The 13,068-nt window shown below is 36.5% G+C and overlaps 1 protein-coding gene across 9 annotated transcripts in view; it reads right to left on the reverse strand.

Annotated features, from left to right (window-relative positions):
• WDFY3 (WD repeat and FYVE domain containing 3) overlaps positions 1-13,068 on the reverse strand; it is a 262,893-nt gene that overhangs the window by 152,903 nt on the left and 96,922 nt on the right. For all 9 annotated transcript variants that reach the window (XR_004349890.1, XR_004349891.1, XM_032631813.1 and 6 more), the window contains one exon: positions 2,218-2,327. Coding sequence is in view for 7 of the 9 variants with exons in the window: in XM_032631813.1 (XP_032487704.1) it covers positions 2,218-2,327 (110 nt within the window). In the remaining 2 variants the exon portion in view is untranslated. The remainder of the gene's footprint in view (positions 1-2,217; positions 2,328-13,068) is intronic.

Genomic DNA, 13,068 nt, shown 5'->3' on the forward strand with positions numbered 1-13,068 from the left:
ATACTCAAAAGCTCTCTGCAGTTCTCATCTACCATTTATTGTTTCTAGACACCCCACATCTCCATCTGACTCTCAATTTAAACGTCTGTTCATGCCTGAAACTTTCTTTAATTCCTCATCTTTCTTCCTATCCTCACCTACAAAATTTACAACTCCATTTCTATTTTCATAGTACTACATATAGCCCATTATTGCATTTTATGGTATTATCTTCATCCACTTCATCTCTGTCATCTACATGTTGATTCAGGACCATGTTTTTGTCATTTCTATCTCACTGCTGCCAACAGAAGATAGCATGCAAACAAGAAAGTCAGCTCAAAACATAACACTGGGGCTTCCCTGGTGGTGCAGTGGTTGAGAGTCTGCCTGCCAATGCAGGGGACACAGGTTCGTGCCCTGGTCCAGGAAGATCCCACATGCTGTGGAGCAGCTGGGCCCGTAAGCCATGGCCGCTGAGCCTGCACATCCGGGGCCTGTGCTCCGCAACGGGAGAGGCCACAACAGTGAGAGGCCCGCGTACCGCAAAAAAAACACAAAAAACATAACACTGAATTTTCTTTTTAAAATGTCTTTTTCCAGTTAGACTATTACTAGCTATCCCTTCATATTAAGCAAAATGATATGATTTTTCATTTTCATCTTATAACGGATAGATTAAAAGTACAACTGGGTATCCAAACCGGTAATCGGCAACATTTGTAATTTTTTTAAGTGATTCTTTTCTCCTGATTCTTTTCTTATGCTTTTAAGTTGGTCTATCCATTTGTGCACATTTAAGTTAATACACATTTACTGATTTTCTACCATGTTCTAGGTGTTATGGTATGACACAGTCTATGCTCACAAGAGAGAAAGAAAAATAGTGCAACTACAGAAAACATGAATAAAACTTAGAAATATTCCAATTAAACACTATTATTTTATGTATTATTCTAAGCCAAACCAAACTTTGGTACAGTAACGTAGAGGCATTTATAGCTACCATCGATAGCAAGGAGAATTGGTATTTTGATAGTCACTTGATATGGCCATAGATACATGAAAACAATGGTCTACTTTAGGACTATCTGAAGGTTACTTAGTACTTAGGGTGAATAAACATCTCCATTTGCCCAGGACTGAGGGGTTTCCTGGGATGTGGGCCTTCTATGCCAAAACTCAGATAGTCCCAGGTAAATCAGTACAAGTTGGTCTTGTTCGTTTTCTGATTTAAAAAACAAAACATAACACAATATTGCAAATCAACTATACTCCAATAAAAATTTAAAATATAATAAAATAAATAAAAAACAAAACAAAACAAAAACCCAGCAAATTAAAAAGGAAACAGGCCATTCCAAAGAAAAAAAATTCTAGTGCTGCTTACTTTAGGCTAGTAACTGGTTTCAGGATATGGTTACTAAGAAATGTGCACTGTTTCTCCTGTGGCCTGTCACGGTAGTATGATCGGTGTCACATTTACTTTTGTAAATTCCATGAGGTATTTGAAAGCCCATAGTAATTTAGACAATAGTCATTCTCAAGATTCGTGTGGACTTTGAAGGTAATTATACTCTGGATTTTAGAAGGCTGAATAAACTTCCTTCATCCCCAAGACATCACAGGTCACAAATCGGGTATTCAAACAGTACATAAATGACTACATGCCATATGTATCATGACAGATGCTTAAAGCTGATTTAAAGGGAAAAAAAGCAATCTCCAGAAAAAAATCAAGTAGGAAGGAAATATGTATTATCCTGAAAATGACAATATTTCCTTATTTTGCATAAAAGTTAGAAAAATTTTAAAGTATTTTCCATGTCACTTATTCCTTATTAGCTAAGTGACCTTAGATGAATCTTAGATGACTCTTCTGAGTCAAAGTTTCCCTAACATGGGTTACAGAAATGCAGTTCCTGGGCTACTTCCCTCCAGCCACAGGTAGCCCATCTTTTTGCCCAGTGTGCTGTACAAATGGTACCATGCTCTATGTGTGCTATGATGTGACAAAGATGGAAAACACTGTTCTAATTTAAGTATTTCCTCATGTGTAAAATGGAAACATTAACCTCCTTATAGAGATGTTGTGAGAAGCATGAAATAATGTGTAAGAAGAATTAGAAGAATACACAGATTATCATAAAATCTTATTTGGATATGATGATAAATTTAATTTCACAAAATCCCAAGAGGATTAAAAAGACGCTTCAAACATGAAAGCCAAGGATTTACCTGACCAGAGGATGCTAACAAATTAATTGTTGTCAGAAGCATCCAACCTCTACTGGCTTCTTCACTCTGATTGATTTCCAAGAATTGGACTATGGCCCGACTTGCAGCCTCTATAAAACCAAAGGAAAGTCATTAGGTAGAGAGAAATCACATACAAAATATGTTAAAGAGAGCAATGTTTTAATGGTATATGTAGATGTCATCATATCAATACAGAAATGTAAAAGTCAACCTATATATTTTAGGAAAAGGTACGTCACAAACTAGTCAAAAAGAGTCACGGAACAGGGGAAATTTGAGTTAAACCTGCCTGTAAAACAAGTCTCTCTAGAAACTGGGAGGGAGGGATGGAAACAGAGAGATTAGGCACACTGTATTAAAACAAAAGTGTGGCTAGAGGAATGATCAAGAGGAACAACTGTAATAACATAGGGTTCACATTCTAGAAGAGCATATGCTGAGAATTAGAGTCTAATATCAATAGTAGTGACAGAAAATGCCTACTTACGAAGGAAGGTAAGCTAAGGGCTGTCTGTATTTGACTCTTCGGGCAAGAGGGAGCAAATGTAGTTTCTTGAGCAAAGTAGATGATGAAAGGATTATTTTAAGACTATTAATTTAGAGTGATGTGTATGACAAACTTTAAGGGCAAAGAGATTGATGGGGGAAACAAATTAGGAGGTTGGCTCAGTGATACACACAAGGGGTGACCTGAACAGCTGACATTAGGAAAAGATAAACAGTGAGGGAGTCATTCATAGAACTGTAGTGTTGGAAGAATCTTTGAAAGTCAACTTAGTTGATTATGTTTTTAAGGATAAGGGAAAATGGATAAATCCTTAACCATGCATTTAATTTTATCAGCACAGAGTTCATCAATTTTTACATTGTAATAGTAGATGAATTAAAGTCAGAAAATAAGTCCAATCTGTTCACTGCAAACCAACATGTTAATTTACTAACGTATACTTAACACACGTCATAAAGACACAGGATGTAGAATAGAATTTAGGTTACTTTAGAGGTATTCTTTCCTTTAAGACATTTAAGACAATCAAGATAAAAGTGTTTTATTCAATAATTGAATGATACAAAACTTACACATGATACTATGCTGGACATATTTCATCTTTATATACTTCCATTTGAAAGAACATGTTAAAGGAAAATTTTTTAAGATACCTTATTTTTACTGAGTCTTAACTGTACAACACGCACTGTTTTTTGTGGGGTTTTTGCCGTACGCGGGCCTCTCACTGTTGTGGCCTCTCCCGTTGCGGAGCACAGGCTCCGGACGCGCAGGCTCAGCAGCCATGGCTCACGGGCCTAGCCGCTCCGCAGCATGTGGGATCTTCCCGGACCGGGGCACGATCCCGCGTCCCCTGCATTGGCAGGTGGACTCTCAACCCACTGCGCTATCAGGGAAGCCCAACAAGCACTGTTTTAAGTGCTTGCAGATTCAACTCATTTAATCTTTATGTAGAACCCTGTAAGTTATTTTCTATTCTTAGACCCCTTATTATAAATTGAGAAATGAAGAGGATAAGTAATTTGCCTAGAGTCAGGGACAGAACTTATATTCAAATCCAGGCTGCTTAGCCTGTAAAAGATAAAGATATTGATAAAAAAATTTTACTGGAAAAGAGAAGTCAACAGAACCCTGGCTTACGTTGGGTATTCAGTATCTGGTAAATGTTGAAATTACTGTATTCATGATCACTGATTTTATAGTCTCTTGCCCCTCTCTAGAAAACAAACACCATGGGAGCAGACTTTGTCAGCCTCGTTCAGAGCTGATCCCCAGTATGGAGCACATCCCTGGCACTAAGTGGGCACTCAATAAACACCTGTTAAATGAGTGAATAAATCAACCCAGGGAGATCAAAGGACACATTGAATTCAACTTCTCAAGAACATCAGGAGGTTTGCATTTATTATGGGTAACAGAGATTCCTGAAAGTTTTGAAAGGGGAGTAATACAAAGAAAGCAATGTTCAAGGCTGATTAAATAGAGAAAGAAGAAAACAAATAAAAGAATACCATTGAGAAACCATCTTTAGCAATCATGGTTTAAGATCATTGGTAAAAACTAACCTGCAAATTTTTCCTGCAAGCCTACAATGGACCCCAGCCATTTGCTATATAACACGAGCAGTCTTTCCTTGATAGTAATTAAATGCTCATGTAAGGAAAACAGCTCCTTACCAGTTGGCTAAAATTCTTAATCAAAGGCTGACATGCTATGCTTTCATTTCCTAGGCTTCTTCGTAACCAGGCGACTTTGGTTTTAAATTGTGCATTTCCAATTTCGTAACTCAACATCTTAAAAAAAAATACCTGCAGTCTTCAAATTGCTTTATTTTACAATTACACAAATGTAATGAAATTCTATTTCATTAAAAAAAGAAACATTGATTGGTAAATCAACTGATCAATACCACCTAAGTCTCTCACAGAGGGAAAAAAATATTTTGAAGAACTAAGCATACTTTAAAAGATAAACAAATTTATCTCCCTGGTAGAGAATCTAGAAACCTACAGATAAGACACATTTTGAGTGACTCCAGATTCCACCCATAGTACTTAACACTATTAATATTAAAAGAAGTTTGGACAAATATGTTTTTTCACTGCTATTCAACAAGTTGCCAATTATGAACAATGAATGCCAATGGTTATTTTGAGAACCAAAACACCAAAAATGTACTCTTGGTTTGAAACAGTTCCATATATCTATCTGATCAATGGCATTTACAAAAGTGTGTGGTTTCTTTCGTTTTGGTTGACAATGAACATTAAGATATTCCTCAAGATAAGAAAAGACAATGTATTTTCAAAAATGTCCTATTTGTTATTAAACATTACAACAGTTCAGTAGATTGCTGAGCTGATTAAATGAGATAATACGTATGAAAATAAACCTTGAAAAGGATCAAGATAGTATAATTATTAATGGTGTCCCTTTAACAATTTTACCAACTTAATAATAACAACTGCTCTTTTTGAGAAGAAGATAGAGACTTCAGTTACATCAGCAATAATGTATAATTATGTTATCTGGCTTTGAATTACAGGTGCATACAAAGAAGTCTTGACAATAGTTGTGGCTGAATAATACAGGAGAGACTGGAAACTCTCATTGATAAAATAGACTATCTTTACATAACAAACATATTCAGAAGAACTATTTTACTTTGCCATGCAAAACAACTTGATGGGATCTCCGAGTTTTCATTTTAAATAAATCAAGAAGCTCATTGTAAAAGTATGTAACATTTAGTGGTATCTTTAAAAAGTTATGTAGACAACATATTAAACCTCCATAAACCACAGAATTTCTTAAAACTTTGAAAAACGCTCCTAGTCAAAAAATATAGCATTATGATCTTTTATTTTCACCAATTTTTAACAAATACAAATTTAAACACTGATTTAACTTAAGATTATAAGATTATAATAAAAAGAACATATTAATGTCAGCCCATCTTGAGAGTTGCCAATCATTTTGATTTAACCTTTAGCTTTCATGCTGCATTACAGTACACATAGTTAGGCCAAAAAATACAGAAATGAAGTTAGTAGAGCTCATTATTAGATTAAATAAGAATATGTAGACAGTTTTAAAGGAAATGTTAAGTTCCCAGTCTACACTGAGAGAGTGTAAGTAAATTCAATTAGACTGCATTCAGAACAACCAGAACACAAAACGTGTTAATAAGTGTAATACAATATTTTTTCCTTTTGCAAAGTCCATTTAAAGCATAGTCATTTTCAAACTTATGCTTCAGGATGATAACGTGAGACACATCAATAGTACTATTACACTTTTTTCATTAATGAAGAAACCAAGCCCTAAACGCCCATTCCCACCCCTCCCTTCCAAAAAAAACCATTTCCACGTTAGTGAGAAAAATAGTATTAGGACTCATAGCTTCCATGCTTCTTTCAATTTGATAATACATCATCACACCTTGGGAATGAAATTACCTGAAGGTGTTGTGGCTTTGAAATCCTTGGAGGACAGCGGGGCACACTGTTTTTCTGTTTAAAAAAAAAGGCTGGGTTGTCTAATTGGGGATTCACTACATTATACTAATCCCACCACAAGATGCACCAGGTGCCAACTGTGGTCAGCATCATTTGGCTTCTCTATCACTGGGCCACTGCCCAGTGAGCATTATAGCACTGGGCTTAACAGTGGCACCTAGCATGCAGCAAAGTCATTAACAATAAACTGAAGATACTATTTTTACACAGGTGGGAATTTTCTCTTTCAATGATGTAAAATCGACATGTGACTGACCTTAGAATTAAACAGACTGCATGGCTGAACTTAACAAATAACTAGAAGAGATAGGGAAAAGTCTTAAGCCATGTCCTGTACACAATATGGCTACAAAATTATATATTTTTCAAATTAGTTGAAAGTCACTATAGATTTTTAACAAAACCACAGGGAGGCTATAACCAAGAGAATTAAGAGAGACAGAGAGAAGAGGACTACTGTATTACAAATCAGCCCATGTACCCACTTTGCACGTTGACCTACCTAAAATTTTCCATTTTTACTAACTTCTGATGGATAGATTTAAACAATAGAATTGCCAATAAGCATGGTTCCTACTGAGATATCTACAATGAATGTTAGAAGTGATCTGGTAAAAAGACTTGATATGTGAATGGTGATTAGGTAACAAAGTAAGTATTTCACACCAAATTCAGAGGAGCTCTGGAAAAATAATCTTTCTCTGATGCACAACAGATAGAGCCAATTTTCAAAAGAATAACAGAGGACTCATTCCACCTGCTTCTTTTTGGAGAAAAATTATGTGCATGTAAATCATAACAAAAATTACTTTCAATGATAACTTCCTATAAAAGGTTATGTGAGGTATTGAAAGCAGCCAAACTCATAGAAGCAGAAAGTGGAACGGTGGTTGCCAAAGGCTGAGAGGAGGAAGAAATGGAAAGTTGCTGATAAATGTGTATAAAGTTACAGTTGTGTAATATGAAAAAGTTCTAGAGATCTACTGTACAACACTGTACTTACAATTTACTGTACTGTACATGTAAAAGTTTGTTAAGAGGGCAGATCTAATGTTAGTGTTTTTACCACAATAGAAATCAATTGATCAATCGGAAAACCAGAATGGGATATGCAAGAAGAAAGATGATTCAGGATGTACCTAGATCCTCAACATCTAGAATTTTTTACTAGAAAAATCAAAACATCAAAAAATCTCCATGAAAGTACTTTTGATAACAGCACTGATCAAAAGAAATTTCCAATGTTCAAAACTAAAAATGAAAGAAGAGAACAAGGATTCCAAAAGCCAGAGTTCTTCAAGGCTGACAGAGGAGACACTCCAAAACTATGCTTTTCTCTCTTAAACATCAGTAAGCTGGCTTTTCTAACACTCTTCTAACTCTTAAAGCATAATGGGGTAGGGGGGAGCACAGAGAAATCCTATGTCAAAATCAGTAAAACTTTTTTGAGCACCTAATCTGTGACAAGCATTCTTTTACAGGGGTGAACACAAGAGACAATAACATTAAATAAGTAAATAAACAAGGTACTTTCAGATGACACCAAACCTCTAAAGGAAGTATTTAAGGTGACTGAATAAATACTCACTGGTGTGGAGATACAGGATAAAAGATCTATATTTGAGATAGGGTGATTTGGAAAGGTTTCTCTTGTGGAGGTAAAACTTACACAAAATTGAATTGAATCTCACTGGATTCTGAAGTTAACGAATTTCAAAAGTTTAAAACTAAAACTTACATGGAATTACATGATATGAAAAAATGTATCTTAAAATACCTGGCAAACAATATGTCACCAATGGAAGAAGGAAGGGCACAAGGGGCTCTCTCTATGTTTGCAACTTCCTGTGAGTCCATAATTATTTCAAAATAGAAAGTTTTAAAAAAAAAAAACTTATGTAACTATTATTGTAATTAACAATGAGACATCTCCTCCATTTAAGATACTCTTCATTATTTCCCTATGGATATAAAACTGTAAAGAGATTTAGGAAAACAAATCTCCAATGTGGAAAAATGTTTTTCTACAAACATGCAGATTAGGTATTCATAAAGACAGCAACAGTGAACAGAGTATAAATAAGCTTTGGACTTTTTTTTTCTAATCTAGGGCTGTCACTCAAAAAAGAAAATGCAATGACAGGAGTCAACATGTGACAAAGAAATTTCCCTTCATACTACCCATTTAAAATAGCTAAAAAGGCATAAAACACAGAAATCTTATATTTAAGACAAACTTTTCACTTGTATAGGAACAACTGAAATCAATAAAGATAAAAAAAGGATGCAATCCCATTCTGGTGGAGAAGGGAAAAGACAGGAAGTTTACCTTAAACTATCTTGATCACCTCTCACCAGACTTGCTTCAAGGACTACAAATATAATTAAAACTGCCTCATTTTAAAATCCATACATCAATTCATATAATGTACAGCTTCTGATTAAGAGATTTTGTCCTCAATCTAAAAATACTTTAATGGCTGTTGCTCCAAAGACTCCATAATGGGTCCCCCATTAAAGATGGAAGGTTGAGCACATGCATTTATCTCTTCTCTGTCCTGAAACCTCACTGCTATAAACTGAATTGTGCCCCCCCCTCCAGAATTCATATTTGAAGACTTAGTTCCTAATGTGATGGTATTTGGAGATGGAGCCTTTGGGAGGTAATTGGGTTTAGATGAGGTCATGAGGGTGTGTCCCTCATAATGGGATTAATACCCTTATAAGAAGAGACACCAGAGAGCTCTCTCTCCTGGAGGTGAGGCCACATTGAGAAGGTGCCATTTGCAAGCCAGGAAGAGAGATCTCACCAGAAACCAATCATGCTGGCACCATGCTCTTAGAATTTCAGCCTCTAGAATTGTGAAAAAAAATTCCTGTTTTATACTGGTCTATGATATTTTGTTATGGCAGTCCAAGCAGACTAATACGCCCACTAAAATTGTTGTTTAAGGATTTTTTAAAAAAAATCATAAACCCATAAGTACAAAGAAAATAGGAAAGGTGAAAACAACAATGTTTTGGATACTAAAACAGCAGAGAAATTAGTGGGAACTGATTTAGCAGACTCTAGAATCTTAAAGCAAGTACAAGGAAAATACAAAAAAGCAGCTAACTACAACACAACCTCCAAGAGGCTCAGGAATTGGTGGCACTAAGTACCTTTAGAAACAGAAGTAAATGTGGGACTGTACACAGAAGGACTGGTGAAGTCTGTGTAAGAGCAGCTAGACCCCCAGATCCCCACTACTGTGTGGGTAGTAGACTAGAGATTTATTCACTAAAAAGAAAAACAGAGGATGTTTGGATTGGGGTGGGGGGGGACAATGACATTACACCAGGCACAGTTGTGGGCTCATCATGAAGATAAAATAGAAGCTTATGTATTGATACTAAATGTTGAGGGTCCTCAAACACTGGCTTCTAAAATGTTCAGAGTCAGACATATACTGTCTAAGTAAACACTGGACATTCTTCTCTGGGGACTCTGTCTAGCTCAAGGGAAAGATGGTCAACAGAATGGCTTAGCAAAATGACCCTAGGCTGAGGCCCAGGCAAGCTCCAGCCACAATTACAAAGCTACCCAGCAACTTTCCAAGATTCCATTCTTACACAGCAGTAGAGGGCCAAGGATGAGACACGGGAGGACATTCTCTAATATAAAAGAGACAAAAATAAAGTAACAAAAAAGACTACCTGAAAGAAACAGACTGTGGAGGAAGATAAAAATCTGAAAAGAAATTTTAAAAAAAGAAAAGAAAAAGAAACCTCAGAGAGTTAAGAGAAGCCATGAAAGGAAAGCAAAAGACACCAATAAAAAAGAAAAAAAAAATCTCTTAGAAATTAAAAGTATCGTGTCACAAATGGGGAAAAAAAAAAACCCACGGAAGGAATATATGGTAAAACCAAAAAGCTCTCCTAGCAAAGAGAGTAAAAAAGCAAAGACAGAAAATAAGAGAGGAAAGATAAGAAAATGAGAGGGACAGTCTTAGGGGTACATGTGATAAGAAAGAGAAAACAGAGGGGAGGATATTATTATATAAACAATTCACAAACCTTTCTCAAAATTAAAGGCTATGAATTTCCAGACTAAACAGGTCCAGTGAGTACTCAGCATAATGTATAAAAATAGGTCCACTCCAAGGCATGTTATCATGAAATTTTAGAAGAGGAGGGCCAACGAGAGGATTCTAAATGCTTTTATAAAACACACACACAATACAGGCCACAGAGAAAGAATGGAGAATTTAGGTAGCTTCAGATTTCTTACTAGGAGTATAGGAATCTAAAATATGATGGAGAAATTATTTTTAAATTCTGAGATAAAATGATTTCCAATCTAGGACCTTATATCCACTGAAAGGAGGATAAATGTAATGCGAGCTGAGAGATTTTCCAAAACAACCTTGGGAGTTCAACCTAGGCTGCCTGGAGAAGGACCCACTGACCATGTTCCCAGAGGTGCTGCACCCAAGCTTAATTTTCTATGACACTCGTAGCTTCCACTCCCTGTGGGAGGGCCTGTAGCTTCCCCTGAGCCCCCAAGTCTCCTGGAACTAAACAGCTAGCATTCTCAAACAACTCCTAGAAACATCTAATAAGAACTCAGATTCAGTACTCAAACAGCTTAGATCACAAACGGTGTTTCTTCACCATTATGATTGCATTCATGCTCTGGGTGGGGAATATCCCAAGCACACTTCTGTGAGATAACGAGGGTGATGGATCTGTGCCTTCTTTTCTCTTGTTGAAGCCTGGTTCTACAAGTTCCCCTTTCTGCAATAAAGCCATCCTGTATGATGTGATAAGTTTGTTCTAAGCCCCGTACCTGAAAGCTTGTCACCTTCCATGGTTAAGGGGAAGGAGCTCATTTTATATAGCAAGAGTCAAAGGAATTTTCACTCACAGATTTCTTTTTTTTTTTTTTTTTTTTGGTGATACGCAGGCCTCTCCCTGTTGTGGTCTCTCCCGTTGCAGAGCACAGGCTCCAGACGCGCAGGCTCAGTGGCCATGGCTCACAGACCCAGCCGCTCCGCGGCATGTGGGATCTTCCCGGCCCGGGGCACGAACCCATGTCCCCTGCATCGGCAGACGGACTCTCAACCACTGCGCCACCAGGGAAGCCCTCACTCACAGATTTCTAAAAACAAATACAAAATCCAAAAACCAAAATAATAACTGCCCTGCATCCTTTTTCAGGAGGCTGCTGGAAAAAATATTTTACCAAAAATGAGGAAGTTAATTTGAGAAAAACGATGACATGAGATTTTGGAAACAGAGACTCTATCCCAAAGAGGTGGAAAAACATCCCAGGATGAACTGAGTGAAGATGAAAAAGTGACAGCTGTCCAGCTGGCCTAGAGAGCAACTACTACAGATTAAAGCAGACCAGAAGGTTCTGGAAGAGCTATTTGCAAGAAGATGAAACTGACAGAATATCTGATGTCTTCAATGATATTGGGTGAAATTCAGAAAAACAGAGGAGTAGGGGAAGAATGCATAATGAAAATGTAGAAAACTAGTTTTTTTAAAAAAAGGCAATTATTAACTCTGATTGATAGAGGTGGAGAAGTTTTCAAAAAAGAAAGAGTAATCAGAGTATATCATATGGCTCACCTTTGTATAATGTTTTCAGTCACAATAATACAATGAATACTGATCTAATCAAATTATGATAGAATGATATGGGGATATAGAAGTGAGAATCTGTGGGATAGTGGTGAGCTTAAAAGTCTCACTTCTCTTGTGGTAAGCCTGGAGATGGTATCTAAATATGAAAAATCAAGGGCACACAGTATAAGCACATTAGTTAGAGACACAGAGGTAAATATCAAAAAAAGTTAAGAGACGTAAAAAGTCAGTGTATCTTAGGAGTGCAAAATGAGGATGAACCGGGATGATGGAAGGGAGATACTGTTTTTAATAAACCTATAAACCATTTGACCCTTAAAACCATGCACCTATATACTTTTAAAACTAAAAGTAAAAACTAAATTAAAAAATAGGATTATAGGGCTTCCCTGGTGGCACAGGGGTTGAGAGTCTGCCTGCCGATGCAGGGGACACGGGTTCGTGCCCAGGTCTGGGAAAATCCCACATGCCGCGGAGCGGCTGGGCCTGTGAGCCATGGCCGCTGAGCCTGCGCGTCCGGAGCCTGTGCTCCGCAACGGGAGAGGCCACAACAGTGAGAGGCCCACGTATCACAAAAATAAATAAATAAATAAAATAAAAATAGTATTATATAACAAAGGCATTACCGTTACAATTGGAAAGATAATAATTCAATGGGTGGAAACGATAAGTGATTTTTCAAAGAGACACTAGAAACAAAACTTAAATTATTGATTTCTTGGTCTAATGCTTCAGTAGGAAAGCTATCACTCAAACAACCACTAAAAACCAAAGCAACAAGATAAAAATTAAGATAAAATCCTTCAAACATATTGCTAATTTAGAAAATGAGTAATGGTAATTAAAATCAAAAAATCTTATTTTAATCTTGATTAAATGGGATGATACTTTATGAAGTTTAAAATTACCTAATTATGAATAAGAAGTTATTCAGGCAGCATTTATAAAAGGCCTACTGTGTAAAGCACTGTGGTTAAAGACTGTAGGTTATACAAAGACTAATAAATAGTTTATGGTCTAATAGAAAGATAAAGATACATATATAAACACCACTCGTGAAGCTGAGTAGTTAAGAAGAGAAAACTTTTCCTTTGATTAAGGAAATCAAGAAACATTCTATCTAGGAAGGGTGACTTAATCCAAGCTGAGAAGATTTAGATGTACTAACATGGG

This window comes from Phocoena sinus, chromosome 5, assembly GCF_008692025.1.
Source record: "Phocoena sinus isolate mPhoSin1 chromosome 5, mPhoSin1.pri, whole genome shotgun sequence".
In the NCBI taxonomy this organism is placed as follows: domain Eukaryota; kingdom Metazoa; phylum Chordata; class Mammalia; order Artiodactyla; family Phocoenidae; genus Phocoena; species Phocoena sinus.